Below are 20,911 nucleotides of genomic sequence, written 5' to 3'. Positions count from 1 at the left end.
ATAATATGATTCCACCATTGCCCATTATCTACTAAATTATTTAATTAATTTAATACCCACCTATATATTAAAGAAAATACTAGAATTTGTTGTTTATCATTAGGAATTAAATCACATATGGTATCAAATATAGCATATCATTCTATACATTTGATTTAATGTAAGATCTAAATTGCATTATTCAGTGGCAAATTCACCATTAAACATGATTAACAACAAATAATAAAAAAAATCTGTAATCAAAATATTACAAAGAGTGAACTTTAATTCCATAAAATTCTCAACAACTAATTTTAATATGTTGATAAGTATATTTATGATGTTAAAGTTTATTCTTTGTGATATTTTGATTGCAAATTTCTTAATTATTTATTGCAGATCATGTTTGACAATGGGTATATAATTGAAAAGAGTAATTGGATATTGTATTAAGTAAAAAATATAACATGATATATTATTTTTTGATACTGTATATGATTTGATCTCTAATGACAACAACAAATTTTAGTGCTTTTTTTAATGTATGGATTGGTATTAAATTAATTAAATAATGTTGTAGATGAGGGGTAGTGATGAAATTATAATATATTTTCTCTCCTAATATTACTTTTAATTATCAATTGGGTCTAAATGTTATAAGATAATTAACTTTAGAGGAGATTAGTGTAATTTTTGATACCTGGGGGAGGTCAGTGAAATAGTCAAAAAATTCAGGGGAGGTTTCTGAAATCATCCCAATTTTCTCTTCACCTCGCTTTCACTTCACTATAATACCTTTTTTCAACCACTTCTACCACTCTGCCACTACAAAACCCATTTCCTTTCTTTTCTTTCTCCGCTTTTTCTCTCTTTGTCTACTTTATCAAACCTAATCTTCTTTCTTTCTTGCTCCTACTTTTCTTTTTGTTAATATATTTTTAGCGAAGGGATTTTGTAAATTGATTAATTTAAACAAGTTTCGGTGATTTTGATGATCAATGTGGTCTGGTTGAGAGAATTGATAAAGAGGAAATGGTGGGAAGCTAGGGAAGGAGGAGCAAGGAAAATTTTGAAATTTTGAACAGTTCAAAATTTAGTACTAGAATTTTTTAGAAAATAAAAGAAAAAGGACAAGAAAATGGTGGTGAGGAAAGTAGGCAAGTATGAGATAGGAAGAACAATAGGAGAAGGAACATTTGCTAAAGTTAAATTTGCCCAAAATACAGAGACAGGGGAGAGTGTTGCCATGAAAATACTCGATCGTTCCACCATCATCAAGCACAAGATGGTCGACCAGGTTTTTCTCTATTTCCCATGATCCCTTTTGGCTCAAATTTAGACAATTCAGTTTTTTTTTTAAATGATTTTGCTGCTTGTATTGTAGCTAATTAGCTACTCTCTAGACAGACTGAAAATGGATCCAGCAAGTACTTGTTTTTATTTGGTTATAATCTAGTTCCGTTCTGCTCTTAATTGAATTTGAATCAAATTCTTGAAAATTAAACCTTAAGAATAGAGTTTTGTTGGTGTAAATTATGTTATGACATGACAATTGAGGTAGAGGCATGGTTCGAGGTAATGGTCTAGTATGCTAATTAAGCTCATTGAAAGATGACTGTGCTGAAACTTATTTTGTGAAATTTCCAATGATACTTGAATAGCCATAACGTAGCTAGTAATCTGTGGTTAGTCAACCTTACTTGTCTTGAATTTGAATGTTGCTTAATCGGTTGAACTCGGTTGCCAGCAAATCCCATGAAGCGGTTGTTCAGTTGTTGATTTTTTTGACAACTTGATGTTGCATCATTCTAATGATTAATAGCTAAAATTTGGTAATTTTTAATCTACAGTTACCATCCCACTTTTTCACGACTTGAAAGTTGTAGCACCTTTGATGTTTTAGATATATGTGCTTTTTAATTTCTTACATGAAGAGCTCAATGATACTTTTCAAATGGGATTCTCCTCATTAGACGCTAGGCAGTATGTTTTTGTGTATTTTTGTTCATTTTCTTCTGCTGCTCTCGCAACAGCTTACATGTTTTCATGTCCGAGCCTAAGCTTTTCAGAATTTCCATAATTAAATCTCAATGACAGGTCTTGTCATTTTCTTCATGCAGATTAAGAGGGAGATATCTATAATGAAGCTTGTCAGGCATCCATATGTTGTCCGTCTACACGAGGCATGCTTTCAAAATGAAAACTTTATTCCATTCCTTTTCAAATGGAATTGTTATTATTATCTCAGAATTCTATGCAGTTTGCTAGTCTTGCTAATCTTAGTCATCCCATGTTAGGTGATAGCAAGCCGCACCAAGATCTACATCATCTTGGAATTTATTACTGGTGGTGAATTGTTTGACAAAATTGTAGGTCCTTTACCAAATATTGTTTCTTAAAATGGATTTTCTAATATGCTCCCAGCAAAACTTCTAGCATGCTTAGAGGGTCACAATGTTTCGGCATCCATATGTAGGTTCACCATGGAAGGCTAAGTGAAGCTGAATCTCGTAGATACTTCCAGCAGCTTATAGATGGTGTGGACTATTGTCATAGTAGAGGAGTCTACCATAGGGACCTAAAGGTTCTCATTTACTGACCCAGTGACACTTGACTGAATCTGATTTTTATACCTTTTATTGGAATCCTCATGATGCATGCTATGCTTCGCAGCCTGAAAATCTTCTACTAGATTCACAAGGGAATTTGAAGATCTCAGATTTTGGACTTAGTGCGCTACCAGGACAAGTAAGACATCAGAAGTTGATATTTCCTTGCCCAAGTTGTTGAACACAATAGCATTGGGACACTAATAGTAGTTTTTATGCTCAGGGAGTCAACCTGCTCAAGACAACGTGTGGAACTCCAAACTATGTGGCACCAGAGGTATTTCTTTGAACTGGTTCTTGGACTAACTGTAGCTTGTAATTTTATAAAGGGGATTAGATTGTTTACTTCTCCCAGTTTTATTTTATTAAACATTTCCCAGTTGCACGTGATATATGTACCCTCTCTAGGTTTTGAGTCACAAGGGCTATGATGGTGCTGTAGCAGATGTCTGGTCCTGTGGTGTCATCCTTTATGTCCTGATGGCGGGTTATCTTCCATTTGACGAGATTGATCTTACTACACTATATGGCAAGGTATTGTGTTTTCAGCATATCTGCACTATCATGAAAGTTATCAGATACTTGGGTTGCTTTGCTTGACTTTTGGATCTAATCTCCATTGAAGCTTGTTTCTAGTAGTTTTGGTGTCAAGAGATTTGCCACATGTCAAGGAAGCAGTTGGCCATTACATTCATTTATAAAGGATATAAACTATTATGTCATACTGGTATGTATGTTTTGCAGATTGAAAGAGCAGAATTTTTATGCCCATCTTGGTTTCCAGTTGGAGCAAGATCCTTGATTTCTCGAACTTTGGACCCCAATCCTGACACGGTAAGTAAGTCTAACTAGTTTGAGATTCTGAAACCGTAGTTGTTATGCTCTTGTCTTCTTCCAATCGACAATTAGTTGCCTATTTCAGGTTTTCTTCAGTTCTAGGGGCTAGCTTGAGAAATTCATGTATTGAAATTTGCTTTCTTGGAAATTTCTGAGCCAACAAAATACAAGATTTATTGGAGGAGAGCAGGAAGTATCTCGCTTTAACTGATATTTTTAGTAGCATACCAAAGAAAAAGCAATAGATTGGAGTAATCTCGTTACAGAATTTATTAGAGTACTTGCACCTTATTTGTAAAATTTGGTATGATTTGAATGTTGTAAGAACTGAAAACATAATGCACAACCTTGTAACTCAAAAGGTTCTGAGTTTGTAAGGTGCTTCCATTGGTCAGCAGTTTACGCATTTGAATATCTAGGGTAGAGTTTTTCAGAGAAGAGCTTTGTTGGGGACCATTACTTAGTGCACTCACTTTGTGTTACAATGTCTCTTCGTTTATGCAGCGTATCCGAATTGAAGAAATCAGAAATGATGAGTGGTTTAAGAAGGGCTATGTTCCTGTGAAACTTGCTGAAAGTGAGGATGTCAATCTGGATGATGTTAATGCTGTTTTTAATGATGCTGAGGTTGGTGAGAGTAAATTTGCAGCAGCATTTTGCATCATCGTTAGTTCTAGTGATATATTAAGATATGACTGCAATCTATATTTCTTTTTTCTGGGCTTTGGTCCTGTAGTCAGGAATAGGTTGTGATACTTCCACCTGTAGCTGTGGTGATGGAGCATTAGAGGCTATTTGCAGACTTATACTTATAACTGACAAATATCTGTATCCTTGCCTGATGAATCTCTTTGTTTCTTTAAGTTCTTAAGTATATGTATCTCATTGTTCGCTCTTCTTTTCATCACAATAGTTCTTTCATAATCAGCTTTGCAGGTCATAAAGCTTGTAAAATAGTATTCCTTATGTGATTGGGTTCTTAGTATATTGCATGACAGCTTGTTCTTTGTTGGGAAATGCATTAACAACTGCATGAATAGCTACTAAAATGAAAGATGTAATACGCACCTGCATGATGCACATTTTGTTCTTTAACCCCATTACTGCAAGGTCCAATCTGTTTCTTAACCAGCTGTTATGATCTGTGAGGGTGGCTTTCATAACTTAATTCATGATGAAACAAGTTAAAGTTTGTTGAGTAGGTATGCTGTTTTACTATATTAGGAGCGAAATTTTCTGCGCTAACCACAGAATGTTCCCATTTTAAATGACTAGTTTTTATGCTGAGTTTTAATTTCTTCATTCATGGGTCGGAAGTTGGCTCTTTATTCCTCACATTTTCTCCATGTTATTGTGTTGCAGGAAGAACAAACTAATGAGCAATGTGGGAATGAGGATGTAGGGCCTTTGGTTCTTAATGCATTTGATCTAATCATTCTCTCCCAAGGATTAAACCTTTCTGCCTTGTTTGATCGTAAGCAGGTACAAGCACCAAATTATCACCTCAATTTGAATGAATTTTAATTCAAGTATTCATGTTACTTCTTGCTTAATGTTGTAGTTCATAATGCAGTCCCCCTCCCTGTCCTAGTTAATTTTACTTCATCATATCTGATCCAACATTTTCATTGAACCCTGTGGATATACAGGATTTGGTGAAACATCAAACGCGCTTTGTTTCACAAAAACCTGCAAAGGTTGTTTTATCGAGTATGGAAGTTGTTGCTCAATCAATGGGTTTTAAAACCCATATTCGTAATTATAAGGTAGGATACTAGATATGTTACCTACCTTTTTGCAAATCTAGAAACCAGCCTTGTGGCATATTATTTCTTATCCTAGAAACTTTTGTAAAGTTGATCTCTATCTAAACCTGTTAAGTGGTGGAATACATGTTTTGAAATTTTAATTAAAAAATTTCTCAGATGAGGGTGGAAGGCCTTTCTGCAGACAAGGTTTCACATTTCTCAGTATTTTTGGAGGTAAGGATGCAGCCTTCTTACTGTCCTTAACTCTTGACAGACAGTTTTAGTTATGCAATCATTTCCTGAACAGATCTTTGAGGTTGCTCCAACATTTATTATGGTAGACATTCAGAAAGCTGCTGGAGATGCTAGTGAATATCTCAAGGTCAGATACTGGAAATTATTCTACATTATTGCTGTAATTGAGCTTATCGGTATTTGTTATGCTCACTGTTGATCTCTTCATCTTTACTGTTGGAGTTGAGGAAACTAGTAAAAGGGCTATAATACTTACTCGGGTGCTGTCTTTTTGCATTCGCATAAGAGAGAGAAGGTGGTGGTAATGCATGGTTGCTGGAAATTATGAAGTGTTCCAAACTTGTTACAGCACTAGATAGATATTATTGCCTGCTAAACGAATCTCGAGTCTTTGATTGTTGAACTGAGATTTAGTTGTTTTCTGGTAGTAGAGCTGAGAAATAGAATTGAAAAGATAATTTATTTCTTGGATATTTGTTTTGGAACTTGCTACTATAATGTAGTGATTATAAAGAATTTACTCTGCAGTTTTACAAAAACTTCTGTAGCAACTTGGAAGATATCATCTGGAAACCACCTACGGACTTGTGCAAATCAAGGATCTCCCTGGCAAGGAGTAAAAGGCGATGATCTATACTAGTATCCCGAAAGCAATCAAGTCTGTAGGATAGAAATGTTGATGCAATATGGGTCGTATGCATATAATTTACAATACCATGCTTTCCTCTGCCTCCTACCATGCTTTGAGTGATATGGTACTGTCAGTCTGTATTCCCCAGTTTTGTATTAGTTGTGCAAATTAATATGAAGCCCTCATTGATGAAGTCCCCTTAAGTTGGATTGCCTGGGAGACAATATGCTAGTTATACTTACCAATCTTTAACACCCCTCTAGTTGTACTATCACATATAGAGTAGAAGTTGTAACACTTGTACTTCTTGCTCCCTTTTTTAAGAAGTACCATCTGTACTTCTTGCTCCTTTATTTAAGAAGATTGGTCTTTGTTGTAAAATTTTTCACTTTTGATAGTGTAAAAGTTGTACCACTTCATCACCTTTGACGAAGATTAATCTTGTTGCAAAGTGTTATGGTTAGCGACAACTTGTAGATAGCAGGAGGCACATTGTGAATTTTGATGCTGCATTGCTTGGAGGCAGGCTGAAGCGTCTTCCATTATGTGTTGGCAAGTGCAGAAACCTTCCAACAAGAAGAAGTTCGTTGCAGTTCATTGCAATGAACTGCAGTTCATTGCAATGAACTGCAGTTCATTCTCTTGTGTGCGTATTGCAATCGCCAAATTTACTAATCAACAATTTTAACTTTGTTTTTAAGCTCCAATGACAATGGTGACAATTATCAAAAAAAGATTCAAGATCCAAACAAATTTCAAGTCTAACGATCAAATTTGAAATAAATTCAGATCTAACAATAAAATAAGAAAAATATTTGTAGGATAAAAAATTTCTCACTAAAAACTCTTGAGAAAAACATAAAACTCTCAATAAAAAAAAAAATTTAGGAGAGACTTTATTAGAAAAATAAAGCAAAACAAAATTTATGAGAGGAAGACTTTAATGTGATCTTCCTTCCTTCCTAAATGAAAGGTCTTTAAAAAGAGGAGAAGAAATGGAGAAAAGAAACCTCTCTTAGGGTCTGTTTGTTTTAATGTAGAATATTTTCCCTAAGAAAACATTTTCAATGAAAATTCTTTCCTGGAAAATATCTAATTTTCCCTTCATTTTCCGGTGTTTGGTGCAATTTTAAGAAAATGTTCTGAAAAAATTAAAATCCTCCAACGATAATATCGTTCCCGGATTTCTCTTTTGCTAATTGCTACTACTAATTATCATTATCTCTACCCACCTCATTAGCCACAACAAACAATCCCCAATCCAAATCCTTTCAAGTCTCAAAAAATAAATCAAAGACCAGAACCAGGAATTCACAATCTCCCCAAGCCAGTTGAGTGCCATTGTAATAAAAAGTTTAAATTATATGCCTACAGCTGATTGAACCATTATAAGAAATTAGCAATTGAAATTTGATGTTTATTGTACTAACTCTTCTTCTAAAAATGTTCCTCCTGCCTCCATTGGCTTCACATTTTTTCCTTTCTTCAAAACTTCTCAATGCAAGCCCAATTTAGATCTAGAGTTGTATAATCCATAAATGTGTTTGTATGGCGCAAGAGAACGGGAACAGTAGAGAGGAATATGAGAAAGAGGAGAGCTCGAAGAGGCGCAAAGTTGTGGGATTTGCAGAAGTAAGTGCAGGAACATAATGGAGTGTTTGGACAGTGTATTATTTGAAATATTATTTGGAATAATTACTGTAGCACTTTTTGTGATGTGATGTATGTGAGATAAAAAGGTGGTTGGAAATATAAAAAGGTGGGTTGGAAAATGTATCTATGATGCAAGCGAAATATTATTTGGGATAATTGAGGTATCCAAACAAACCAATAGCTCTTGATTTGATCTCTGTGGTATAGTGCTTGATGGCTTTGTACAATAGCCAAGTGCTGAGGAAACTGATAAGTCGCGATAGTTGTCGGAAATTAACTTCCGTATCTTAATTCCGGAAGTCATTTTACACCAAGTTATGTAAAAGATTTTTTACCAGAAAAAATTTTCCTGACCTCTTTTGCAGCCAAACACCAGAAATTGAAGAAAATATTTTCTGGAAAAGATTTTCAGTCAAAACAAACAGACCCTTAAATTGGGATTTGTAATTTTTTTTCTTAATTTCTTGTATATTCAACGCGGGTAAAATAAATGAAATGGGTTAAGGCATTATCTTGATAGCTTTAAATTTTTAAAAAATTTAATTATGAAAAGTGATTATAGAAAAAAATTAAAATCAATGAAAGCCACTCTTAAATTGATTATGAATTTTAACTTTTTAAATTTTTGAAAGAGAAATCTATAATAAGTTAAAATAATCGAGACAACAAGTCATAAAGAAGACACGACGCGAAACGAAACCATTCCACCAGAGATCCGACCCAAAAAAATATCCGCTCCATTGGATCCGACTCCTTAAACCTTCTCTGAATTGTCACACTCCTTAGAGGCTTAGACAGAGCAAAGGCGAGGAAGAAGAAGATGGTGAAAGCTGTCGTCGGAGAAGAATCACGGCTAAAGTTAATCGAAGATCGGCTCAGCCAAGCCGCTGTTCCCTCTCAGGTAGGTCTTGTAATCGGGAAATTGAGCAAGAGCTTAGACAAAGGCTTCGTTTTCGATTTAATTCCGACTCCCCTGAACGACGCTGGTGAACCAGCTTCTTCACTAATTGAGAGCGGTAAAGATGATGGAAATAAGAAGAAAGGTTCCAAAAGCAAGCCTCAATCCGACTCCTCGGCTTTGGTTATCGACAGAGATTGGGTTTCCGAACACGCTCGTCAGGTTAACACATTTCCACAAGTTATACTTTTTTTTTTTAATAATTTGCTGTAATTTGAATTATCAAATTATGTGTTTGAATTTAGAATATGACTACGAGAATTGCATATTTTTGTGCTAAGAGAAGATGAAAGTATGTGAGTATTTTACATGTTGCACTGGATGATGTATAATGTATGTGTATGTATTACTGCAAAAACGTGACGTAAATAAAGATTATTTTGATCATTATGAAATGAATAGCAGTCCATAGAAATTAATTTTAAATTTTGATTGTATCTTATTTTAAATGGTTCTAATTTCATGGAAATTATTATCTGGACTTTTATGTTCCCTGTGGGGATTAGATGTATTCCAGTATTCATCCTATTTCAACTTTGAGCCTATTGATTGAGTTTTACGAGTTGTATTAATAACCTGCTCGAGGTTCTTATCTATCTCCAGAGAGTTAAAGATACGTTTAGGCTGGATATCATCAAAGTTGGGCTCTTTGACCTTGCGTTCATGTCCAGTTTTGATTTTCTTAAGTTTGGACTTTGGGTGCCTGCTTGACTTTCAGCCTAGGACTCTGTGAAAATCTATTCTTGGCAAGTTAGATATATGGTTCAAAGAATTGCTCAAGTACTAATGAAGGTTTCGTTTTCAGGTCTCGAGAATGCTGCTTGGTGGGATGAAGGTTATTGGTGTCTATATATGGGTCAATGAAAGCTCCTTCAAGAATTCAACAATTACACTTTGTCAGGTCTTGTTCATTCCGCAACTGGAGTTTTGCATGTTTAAATACAAACTTGAATTTGTGATTGAGAGAGAGATGACTGTTTAATTTTATGGATGTGAAAGAATAGGTGGATTTGACTATTATGATGGTATTCTCAATCCTGGTCTGGATATAGACCAGAGTCAAGACAGCCAGATTTGAGTATTACACTGCCATCTCTCTCTCTCTCTCTCTCACACGCGTGCGCGCGAACACGTGTTCACACAAGTACACACATTTTGTTGAGTGAAATACAACCTATGACATCATATGGGTCAATGAAAGCTCCTTCAAGAATTCAACAATTACACTTTGTCAGGTCTTGTTCATTCCGCAACTGGAGTTTTGCATGTTTAAATACAAACTTGAATTTGTGATTGAGAGAGAGATGACTGTTTAATTTTATGGATGTGAAAGAATAGGTGGATTTGACTATTATGATGGTATTCTCAATCCTGGTCTGGATATAGACCAGAGTCAAGACAGCCAGATTTGAGTATTACACTGCCATCTCTCTCTCTCTCTCTCTCACACGCGTGCGCGCGAACACGTGTTCACACAAGTACACACATTTTGTTGAGTGAAATACAACCTATGACATCATTGGTAGCAATATCTGGAACAATTTCTAAGTCACATTGGGCATGTTTCATGCTCTTGAATGTGTTTGGCCACTTAATGACCTTAGTGTTTCTGAATATTTGACCTGGTCCATATGCTACTGCTAATATTATGCTCTTTCAGACTGTAAAAGGAGTCTCTGATGCAGTGCCCTTTATGGACACTGATATGGATGAGAGACTGCTCATCCACATTAGTTACAGTCCCAGAAGGTAACTTCAGGAAAAAATTTGCCCCCTCATACAAGTTTAATGTCTTTCAGTTCATTGATACCCTGCCTGAAAATTTTGTATCAGATGGACCTGTCGAAATTGTTCGCTGGCTTCTAACATTACATCAAGTAGTTTACGGCCTTGTGATTTCAAAATGGGAAAAGTTTTGTCTTCCTTGAAAGAATTTAGGTGCACATATAACTTTGATATGAGGTAATTGTAATCTGATTTTAGTTTTTCATATTCTAAGCCTAATGTGATTGGTGAAAGTATCTAGCATTCCATTCCTACCCACAAAAAACATTTCTAGGAGACAGAGCACTATTCCCATTTTTCTCTCTCTCTCTTTTTTTTTGGGCTCCTTGACATTTTCCAATCACACTTAGTGAAGTATTGTTGTGGCTACTTGGGTATGTTTTTAAGTGGTTGAGTTATATTTTTCACAGGTTACCAGTTTTCTCTGAAAATGGATCAAGTATCAGAAAAATGAGTGAAGTTCTTCGTCGTGGACTTTCAACGCATGCCAAAGAGCTTAAAGGCGCAAAGTGTTTGATTAATGGAAGACTGGTAAGGAACCGTTAAATTGCGGAACTGTTGCACTGTATGTATTGTTTCTGCGCCTGGTATGGAAACAGTGAATTATTATCAATCATGGAGTAGCGTGGTTCTGTGAAACTCTAACTTGAAATGCAAGGTCTGTGTCCACCATGCATGTAATTTGGGTCATAAACTTTTTAAGTGATGCACACTTTTTGGAGCCTTTAAAATATTGTTTGTCTGCTGGCCATATATACTGCTAGTAACTAATGTCTAATGTCATCTATTAACTATGAAGATAACGGGGTAGAATGCTGCTAATATTGATATTACTAATGATAGTGTACTGTTGGTGCTGATCCAGTGACATAATACAAAGAAGAAAGCAAATAAATTAACAAAATGAGACATTTCTGGCACAAATATACCCTTTAGATTTCTATAACGTGTATTATTCATGGTAAAAGGTATTTTCTAGTAGGAAATTAGGAAAATATGTTAGGCAAGTTGTAAAGCTGCAGAAGTCATGCTTAGATTGACTTCTGAACTATTATTGCCCTGCTTACCTTTTAAAAAATTTGTTCTCAGCTTTTTCTTGTATAATTGCCTACCTCATGCTAACCTGCGTTCATCGTGTATAGGTCACAGATATGGGGCATCTAGTGATAGGTGGTCTAGGGTGCTAGGGATCATGAACCTCACTTCTAAACATCTCAGGGACAAGGCCATCATCAGGGTGCTCTTTTGTTACCCACTGCTTCTTCTTCAAAGTTGTAATATATTTGAATAAACAAGGCAATTTTGTGGTCCTGTAAGCCTTAGATAGTCCAGTTAATTTGTGTTAAGAGTATTGCGACTGGTAGTAGAAATGTACGTAAGTTCCTAGTTATATGGTGAAAGCCACATAAGACATGAAGAAAGCATGTCTCTTTGTTTTGTTTCAGATAAGGAGAAGATCTGGTGGATGGAAAAAGAGCGTGCCTTTTTGCTACCTTTTTCTTATAAAATACATCAGCCTATTCAATTTCATTGTGATTATGTTAAGTTTAGAAGATTACTTGTAGATATTGCATTGTCAAGCTATAGCCGTCATCTGAAATTTGATTTTTTGAGTCTAGGTGCATGATTTTGTTGCAAAGTGAATCAACTTTGCAACTGCAAGTGTCTGTCTCCTTTAGTACTTAGACATGGTTGAATGTTTAAGTGATTTTCTTACCATCCAGCCATCAGTGTGCACCTGAAATCATTGCATATGGTTCGATGCCTATCAATCCAAATGTATGTTTTTTCCCCAAGCTATAATAATCTCATAAAAGAGGCTAGATCGGAATTTAAAAAGTTGCTTTCTGATTGCTTAGTATAGCTTTGTGTGATGTTGATATTTCATTCCTTCCATCTGTTAAAGCCATCCAATTCAAAAGCTATTGGCTAGAGTGTAAAAGTTATTTTCCCACTGGATTGAAGGCAGATTTTAGTATGGTTGATGAGTTAAAGTGAGTAATATATTGTGCACACCCTGCAATGCCCCCATTATGGCCTGCAGAAGAAATGGTGTCAAGTTTGCTTCTTCAATGACACAATTCCTGTATGCAATTATTAATAGACAATGTTTAGTTGTCTACTGTCAGCTTTATCTCTTTCCTTTCTTTTCTAGTCTATTCTCTTTCCTCGATCTTCTCAAATCATGTATGTTTAGGGGATTGAAGATGAGCAATATGCACCAGATGGTTTACATGAAGTTGAATTTCTCCTACCTTTCATGCACGAGAAATCTTTAGAAGGTGAGTTTGGCCAGTTTTGTTAATATTTCATTTTATACGTCATTGAGGACCTGGTTGGGTTACTTTGCTCAACTTTTGTAAGCTTATATCGCTTATTGGTGTGATTTTTCTTTATAAAGTATACAGGCAGACAGAGGTGGTTGGTGTCCTTGTCTTTCATGGTTCTGTGTGCTCTTTTGCATACCTGAATCCGAAGGAACCGATGTCACAAGCTTTGAATGAGATAAAGGTACTCCACAATAGTTTCAGAATGTGCTTCCCCCTTTCTTTCCCTAACATGAAATCTTTTTGATATTTGTTGACAAATTATTTCAATTCCATAAAGATTTTTGGTGTGCCCATCCTGTGAACATACCAAGATTGACAGATGGATAGTATATGCTTGTCTTTAGAGAGTTGAATTTTCAAGAAGAATTGTGAATTTGGTAGGGCAATTTTCAACTACGAAAATTAATCAGCTAGTGCTGAAACTGTTATTGCAATTTTGATCAATGTAAACTGGCATCTCAAATTCACTTGATCTCTTGATAATGTTCTGATGTTAGTAACATTTTACTTGAATCTTTTAAATGCCCATGCTTTGATTTGAAAGCCCTGTCCAGTGATGAATCTCTTGGAAGGTCAGGGTTTTATATTTCTTCTCCCTTCAGGCTGATATTTTGTAGCTGTAACTTTATTCAGATGTATGATCATAGGCTTCTTGTGTTTAGGAAGACATAATCATGAGTTTGCAAAGTAGATTGGAGATCTTGTGTGATGAGGCAGACAGAGATTCAGAATCAATAATTGATGAAGATCAGGGAGCAGGCCGTCATTTGTCAATGGGAAAACAAATTCCGCAGCTTGACCTACAATTGCAGAGGTATATGACTGTCAGTAAGTGTTGCTTATTCAATATTGGTGGAAAGTACGAGAGTGCACAGACAGTTTTGCATTATCTGTCCTGGATTCAGTTGGTCTTAAGCGCTTCTATGAAAGGAAAAGGATGTCTAATTATGTTTTTTTCCTGGCATTTATTTGACTGTTATTGATGATCAGATCATGGGATGCCATTTTTATCTTGTCGTGATGAGACGTGTCTACTTTCCAATTTTCTATTTTTTCCTGTCATGGTTTCAGTGAGTGAATATGAGCAATATAAAAAGTTATTTTAATCAACAAACTGTTTCTGGTGACTATGCTGAACTGACATGGAACTTTATATGTAAAAATAAATTGTTTGGTCAATGCTAATGAAAGCTACTTAGTCCAGTGAAAGAGAATCAGATGAAATTCTTCTGAATTTGGTTAATAGGAAGTGAGGAGTATTTTTTAGGTCAGAAGGATCGGCCCTGCAGTCAACTTTTCTGTGTATGTATGTGTGCATGTGTGCATCAGGGATGAAAGGACAAACAAAGACAGAAATAGAGTAATATAAAACAACCCAAAAACAAAATTGGCGAGTGCCTATCTCGTCCTCTGTTCTCATGGTTTATTAGTTGGTTGGAAGTGGAATCATTTATGAAGATAATATGTCTTCCATTATGAATAGATCATCTTCTTTAAGTCCTGAAAGCTGATAGTTGAATTCCTTTTCACCTATTTTTATCGTCATTTGAATTAGAGAATTCTCAAACCTGTCATTTCCTCGAAGAGTATTCATTCCATGGCTGGCGGGTACATACATCTGTGACTACATTCTGCCATCTGAAACAATTGAGGTGCGTTTCTGGAAACTCTGAATTTAACAAGATCATATTGATAAACTTATGTTTTATATTCTTTTCTAACAATAATTTATGTTCTCTGACTACCATTCAAACATTTGATGAATGCTAAATGATATATTAGATCAGAATTAAGGGCTTCAGATCTTTGATTGGAACTTTAATTCTTCAGAAAGAGACGTGTGTTTTGACAGTATCCATCTTTAGCTGATTATGTTGGCTGCGTAGTTAAACACTTCTTAAAATAAAATGAAATGTTGACTTAGTGATACCCTTTTGACTTTTCCTTGTCCTGCTCTTGCCATCCCAGGTTCTCAAAGATCATTGTGTTGAGCTGATGTCCATGGAAGCTCCAGAAGATGATTCAGCAATTTTGGGGCTGGAATCTGAAGCCCTTTCCGTAACCTCTGCCAGCAAGTCTTTTTGGGACATTGCTAGTCAGTTATCTTCAGAATCTAAGCCGGATGGTTTAATCTCAAAGAAGAGTAAGAAGGAAAGGAGCCCCGGGACATCACAGCTGGCTAAATTAGGTGATTTGAGTATAGTTGCAGCCTTCTTTGTTCTTATATTCTCTGTGGTAGTGGGTTTGGCTTTATTTGTTTTCAGATCACAATAATATTGAAGTTCAATCCAGACGTGCCAAGGCTGTATGTAGAAACTTTTCTTCTTGTCTGATTGGATACTATCCACCAAATCAAAATTTTGGAGAAACAGAGTTAGATTTTGAACTTATAGTAAGCAACTGTTGTAACCACATTTTGAGAATTTTCATTTTAAAAGGATAATATGATCAGTGGAGGAACATTGATCATTATTTCACTGTCATTTCGTACCGATAATCTGTGTGATCTACACGCAGTTTTTAGATGTTTTTTGTTTCATGATTCTGGATTCATTTATATACCTGCGCTTACTAAGTTATGAGCTTGCTTGCTATTGGCTGTCGGTAATTCCTACATTACACACTTCCGATAAATGTATTCTCTAAGCAAGTTGAAAAGGCAGGAGGAATATGGTGTAGAGTAAACTTGTTCACATTTCTCCAGTCGTCTTCTTTACAATTTAGTGCAAGATAAAATAGCCGCTTGAATAGGCACAAATAATCACTTTGACCAAGTAGTGGGTTTGTAATAAATAATTGACCTAACGCCATCATGTTCCCTGTAAAAATCTGAAAGCAACATGCAGCAAGGGTTAAAAGCTGCACCGATCTTCTCTCTAAGGAATGGAGGTGTGAAGAAGAATAAGAAACATCAAGAGCCAGCATGCCTGGAGCTAAAGTAACGAGTAGCCGAAGTCAAGAATGACCCTTTTCCATAATGTAGAGATTGCTTGCTAGAGAGATGGTTATTTCTTTTGGGGTAAGGATCAGGTAATGATTTTAGGGTATTCATAAATCTTCAACCCAACAAGCCAAAGATTTGGCCACAACAAAATGGGCTCTAACAATCTTTTGACTCTTTTGAGTCATCAAAGCAAAATGATAGTAAGAAAATGAATCCGTGGAGCAGGAGGTCCTTGCCAAGTATGATATTTTCTAAAACCTGAGATTTCTGACGAGCCTGATAGACCTAAGCATTAATAGTAATTTGTCTAGTACTCCAAAGAATCAAATCCTACTTGGCTGACCCGGCAGGATGCTCCTCACTAGCATCATCACTTGGAACATCAGTTCCGCTTGGAATTTTGCCTGGATAATTAGTTGTTGAAGAATCTGACCCAATCATGCTGCAGGTCCAAAAATTCATGAATGAGAAAGATGAAAAACGAGAGGTATAGGATCCCTTCATGATTTGGAGGCAACATACCTTCTGTCAACAATAACCATGGAGCGAAGTTCACAATTGCTAAATCTGCATAAACAAATGGAAATGGAAACATCAACGCACTGGTGGAACAAAACAATGCCAACGGATGGTGAAAGAATATTTCTGGAATTGACATCAGCAAGTACATCTCTTTAAACTGATTTTTTTTTTTTTTTTTTTGCATGGATTGCGCTCTACAAACAGCATGTGTCATTGTTGACACCATCAGGGAACAAATCCATTGCAAAATGCAAAATTAAAAGTTCAAGGCAATATCTCATGGACCACGTTTAAAGGGGAAGCAATTCTCCTTCAGTAATGCCAAAAGTACAAGCACAGTGGACCTAATATCATGTTGATGCTCAATAGCAACTACTGAGTTAGTTCAAAGTTTACCTATCTGCCAAAAAAACTAATGGGGTTTGCAGTAACTAACAATTGCATTTCCATATCATCCACCAATTTAGGGAGAAGCCAGCAAACTCAGACCAGTTTGTAATAAAATTACAACCTACTTGAGACTTTTAGCCCACAGGATTAGATTTATTCTGATGGCTTCTTACTCGCTGTACTAACAGACAAAAAAGCATTATTTGTCATGTTAAACAATTTCTCCCCATCAAAATTGTCTATCTCATCTTGCGAATACAATCATGGGCTTCTAGATGAGCTTTAACAAAAATTGAGATGAAATTTGTGGCCAATTACTTCTAACGATTGAAAAAATTGTCCATTAAAGTAGTCTGCAGACATAAAGTGTAACTTACGGTGTGCATATTTCACTCTTAACGGATGGATGACAGTCATTTCCATATGCACTTAGTGTATGAACCAAGAAGCCACTGTGGGTAACAATTGCGATCTCCTTTTCCTTCCGTGTCCACAACCTGGACAATTTCACAAAACAAAGTTAAGAATAGAAGGAGGACCAAGAAGTCGATCTTTCACAATCTGGCTGACAACCTTTTTTTTGCCAAACCGCCCTTATTAAGTTCTCTCCCTTTTTCATAAAATACACAGTTCAAGCCTTCACGCATTATCATCCTGTTAGAATTGATACAAATCTTCCAAAATTTAATTTTAGGAATTAAATCATTTAAGGAGCTACCATAGCTGTTCCAAAGAATCAAGAAGTCACCATTTCAAGAATTCCATCCCCCTAGCTGCAACTTTGTCATTTGGTTCTCGGACATCAGCCTTCCACAATACATCAGCATCACTTTCAATCTGAAAGTAAAAGTAAAACATAATCTATTAGCAGTGGCTACAAAAGAGATAAAAGAAGCAGTTAATTCATTTTCTGGGCATTGTTTAACAACTTGCAAAAAACTACTTGCCAGTGAAAAATCAATTGCAGGAAAAAGAGTCGTATACTCGCTTACGCTTCTCCTTTTATCACACCAATGAACTCCCTGCATTGTGAAAATGAAAAATATCAAGAAACATCCTATATTCAAACATCACCAGATACAGGCGAAATACTGTTGGAGGTAGAAATCTCCACAAAATCATGCAATGCATTTAATTGAAGTCCTAATTTATATAGCCACTTGTCCAAGTATAGGGGTGAGAGAGAGAGAGAGAGAGAGAGGTGGATGATGCATCTAAGAAATCCACGTCATTCAAGTAAAAGTTAAAGAAATAACAGCTTTTGTAAAAGTTCCAATCCATCAGAAAGCAGAGAATTAAAAGTCCACTGGAATGTCGGAGCAATTTTGTTTCAAAATTAGTGTAAACCATCAAGTTACTTGCTGAAAATATCATTAAATACCACATTCAATAGGGCATAGCAAAAGGGAAAGCAAACAAGCAAATTAGTTTTGATTAAGAACACAAACATATAAAACCTGCAATTATGCATAAGGTTTATACATAAAGACAAAGGCACACATTTTAGAGCTAGAGGAAGCAAAAAAGAACATATATATACTCAATATCTATGGCTAAAAAAAAATATATCAATAGCAAAGTTCAAACTCCATGGTCAGATAAGTTACATGCTATTGGAGTCTCATACCAAATGTTCTCGACAAAGTTCCACAGCTATGAATGGAGGGCAGTTCAGACTTGAAATTGCTGGTCGGCTACTATTCCCAGCATTTTCAGTCATAAGTGGAGGAACATCTATTCCGTCTTTGTAACTTCCTGCACCAAAAACTCCTACTGCCGTTTGCATAGTCCTACAAAAAAACTAACCGCCGTTATTGAAACTTATTGTCTTCATGTTCAATGCTAAGGCTGCTAGATACCACCAATAGGAGGTATTAATATCCAATATCACCTTTGAAAGTAAAATCATGATACAAATAGGAGGTATTAATTCTTTTGCCCCTTTTCAACGTCTTTTTTCTACTTATCACATCTCAGACATCCATTTTTATCCACTCAAATATATTAATCAACAAGTGCCAGTGCAGGATTCTCAAATGAATTTTCAAATAGCAGCAACTCAGAGACACACAAATGCAAAAAAATGGAAAAATTATAAGGAATTCACCTTTCATGCTCCAGAACGAAGAATAAACAGCTTCAGGTTTTAACGACTAGTACCTTAACAAAGGGGAGCAGATGACTAATTCAATCCTCTTGGACAGTCCAGTTGAATGAACATGCTTACGAAGATTATCTACCTGTTAGAAAGGATGAACCTGTCCTCATCACTAATAATAATAATGCAAAATCTTTTACTCATGAACAGTACAGAAGTTTATTATGGTTAAAAGCATTTTCAATATTTCTATTAAGAACCTTTCTCAAATTCTAAGGCATGGTTCTCTCTAATCATTTAAAAAAGGCAAAAAAAAAAAAAGCAGAAGTCAGATTTTGAGCAAATATTTCTGTCTGATTTTAAAATTGATCTGAAGAATAAAAATAATTACATCAAGCCCAGTAATGTTTCTTTATCTAAAGCCATCCTTAAGACCTTAAGCCAGCAATACTTGCAGATCACATTTCAGAAATTTTACCTGCTTCCAACCCAGAGGTGTGAGTTGGGCATCAAAAAGTTCTGGAGACAAGTATGCACTGTGGTCCTTTTCACCAGCAACATTGTGAAATCCTTGAGCATGCCTTACCTAGAAATTGGAAGGCAAAAATAAATAAGTGAAATTGGAATGCACCAGTACATAGGTGTACACCACTTTCTACATCCAATTTAAGCGAAAAGATCAAATACACCATGTCACATGGCTCGTTATTATGAACTTATGGCTCTAACATGAGGAAGAAAGGACAAACCAGGTGAATAGTTTTGCAGCGGTGTAATGGGTACAAGCCTTGGCCAACAGAGCAATCCATATCTGCAACTGCATTACTACTTCATTAATCGACATTCGTCAGGTAGAGGCCAAAAAGGAAACTAAGAAAATCAGAACAAAGGCCGCCAATTCCCAATCAAGTAGAGAAGCTACGAAACTACTGCAGCATAAGTTGTAAAATCATGATTTACGAGTTTCTAAAACTAAAGCAATCACACAATTATCTCAAAAGTACAAACAAAATTGCGCATTTCAACAGAAATCAGGATTCCAACGCCTAAATCTGCGCATCATCACACAAATAAACCAGGAAAAACCTTCAATTTGTTCGAGTTTCACAACACTTTTCAATTCCCCAAGTCTTGGCATATCATATTCTGCTCTCTTCATATAACTATTTTAACATTCCACAAGAAATTAGTAGCACAATTCATATGGGGTGCAATTGAAAGAAAGAAAAGAAAAGGAAAGAAAAGAGGGACAGACAATTATTGCTTTTCACTTTTGTCTTTATTCCCAGATTCCTCAGGTAATAAGGCTGAAATATGCAACGCAAGAATATCACCAATCCAACAGAAAGAGAAAAAAGAATGCAGAGAAAATCTTACCGGGCAGAGAGGATGAAATGAATGGTACGGCTCCAAAAGACGAGGGGGACTCGGAAACTGCTGGCGCTGTTTATTTATTTCTAAATATGGGAATTTCTGTTTCAGAGTATTGGAAGAAATGAAACTGAGACCACTCGGGCTTTCTGGAGGTGCTACAACTATTGGTATTGGGGCCACTGTTAAAACTTAAAAGGGGGTCCCCAACTCCCAACGCTAAACAAATGTTCGTAGCCAATAATAATATCAACGTACGGCAAACGGATCCGGATTGGGGTGTCCTGTCCTCCTATGTTATGTTATAGAAAGCTGCTACTTCTACTTTCGTTGTACTTTCTGCAAGCCATCTCTTTCTTTCATTTCTCTCTCTCTCTCTCACTCTTTTTTTTTTTTTTTTTACGTAAATCTCATATAGACCTATAGTACATGTAACATATAGTATATCATTTGATTCAAAATATATATGTAAAAGTCAAATTTTAAATTAAAATTTTATATAATTATCATTCATCCGATACTACTGATAGTATATACACAGTTAGTGTAAGCAAAATTAATCATTCTATTTTTGCTACCTTTGTTTCCGAAACTGAGAAAAAAGTCGATGCTGATAGTACATACACTGTTAGTATATGTGGTATGTATAATTTCTACATAATTGAGGACTTTTCTTTTTTAATTCACAATACGTATGTTTGATTTGAGGGCTTGAGGTACGTGAACATCTTTTCTTTGTTTACCTTTTTCTTAAACCCAAAAAAAAAAAAAAAGGAATTGCCAGTGCTACAGCAGACTTTA

At 35.7% G+C, this 20,911-nt stretch overlaps 3 protein-coding genes across 12 annotated transcripts; 2 read left to right on the top strand and 1 right to left on the bottom strand.

The window, feature by feature from the left end:
* The first annotated feature begins 793 nt into the window (after positions 1-793).
* Positions 794-6,440, top strand: LOC113714684 (CBL-interacting serine/threonine-protein kinase 8). Of its 6 annotated transcripts, none has more exons than XM_027238676.2 (14): positions 794-1,276; positions 2,100-2,162; positions 2,277-2,348; positions 2,456-2,563; positions 2,653-2,727; positions 2,812-2,865; positions 2,997-3,122; positions 3,333-3,422; positions 3,930-4,052; positions 4,788-4,907; positions 5,075-5,191; positions 5,351-5,407; positions 5,481-5,555; positions 5,957-6,440. In XM_027238676.2, the coding sequence occupies exons 1-14, from the start codon at positions 1,118-1,120 to the stop codon at positions 6,056-6,058; spliced, it is 1,341 nt and encodes a 446-aa protein (XP_027094477.1). In that variant the 5' UTR covers positions 794-1,117; the 3' UTR covers positions 6,059-6,440. The 6 variants fall into 6 exon arrangements, 5 of the variants coding, with proteins under 5 accessions (XP_027094477.1, XP_027094481.1, XP_071925399.1 ...); XM_027238680.2 differs by having other exon boundaries at positions 3,867-4,052; XR_011822448.1 differs by lacking the exons at positions 5,075-5,191; positions 5,351-5,407; positions 5,481-5,555; positions 5,957-6,440 and adding exons at positions 4,162-4,253; positions 4,536-4,627.
* A 1,944-nt stretch (positions 6,441-8,384) lies between these two features.
* Positions 8,385-15,268, top strand: LOC113714683 (uncharacterized). Of its 2 annotated transcripts, XM_072068406.1 has the most exons (11): positions 8,457-8,613; positions 8,708-8,832; positions 9,476-9,571; positions 10,331-10,419; positions 10,504-10,632; positions 10,866-10,986; positions 12,653-12,737; positions 12,857-12,966; positions 13,448-13,599; positions 14,341-14,437; positions 14,754-15,268. In XM_072068406.1, the coding sequence occupies exons 3-11, from the start codon at positions 9,485-9,487 to the stop codon at positions 15,057-15,059; spliced, it is 1,176 nt and encodes a 391-aa protein (XP_071924507.1). In that variant the 5' UTR covers positions 8,457-8,613; positions 8,708-8,832; positions 9,476-9,484; the 3' UTR covers positions 15,060-15,268. The 2 variants fall into 2 exon arrangements, with proteins under 2 accessions (XP_027094474.1, XP_071924507.1); XM_027238673.2 differs by having other exon boundaries at positions 8,385-8,832.
* Positions 15,269-15,811: 543 nt separating this feature from the next.
* LOC113714681 (phosphoglycerate mutase-like protein 1) lies at positions 15,812-20,383 on the bottom strand. Of its 4 annotated transcripts, none has more exons than XM_027238672.2 (10): positions 20,117-20,383; positions 19,489-19,550; positions 19,218-19,325; positions 18,802-18,881; positions 18,269-18,431; positions 17,589-17,663; positions 17,390-17,478; positions 17,019-17,138; positions 16,252-16,296; positions 15,812-16,171 (listed from the first exon to the last, which is right to left on the bottom strand). In XM_027238672.2, the coding sequence occupies exons 2-10, from the start codon at positions 19,546-19,548 to the stop codon at positions 16,060-16,062; spliced, it is 852 nt and encodes a 283-aa protein (XP_027094473.1). In that variant the 5' UTR covers positions 19,549-19,550; positions 20,117-20,383; the 3' UTR covers positions 15,812-16,059. The 4 variants fall into 4 exon arrangements, with proteins under 4 accessions (XP_027094473.1, XP_027094472.1, XP_071924508.1 ...); XM_027238671.2 differs by having other exon boundaries at positions 19,489-19,556; positions 20,117-20,382; XM_072068407.1 differs by lacking the exon at positions 20,117-20,383 and adding an exon at positions 19,995-20,075 and having other exon boundaries at positions 19,489-19,556.
* Between the last annotated feature and the right edge of the window lie 528 nt (positions 20,384-20,911).

Source organism: Coffea arabica, chromosome 10c (genome assembly GCF_036785885.1).
Source record: "Coffea arabica cultivar ET-39 chromosome 10c, Coffea Arabica ET-39 HiFi, whole genome shotgun sequence".
In the NCBI taxonomy this organism is placed as follows: Eukaryota; Viridiplantae; Streptophyta; class Magnoliopsida; order Gentianales; family Rubiaceae; genus Coffea; species Coffea arabica.
Note: the sequence above shows the minus strand (reverse complement) of the source record. Positions and strands in the feature narration are given on the sequence as shown.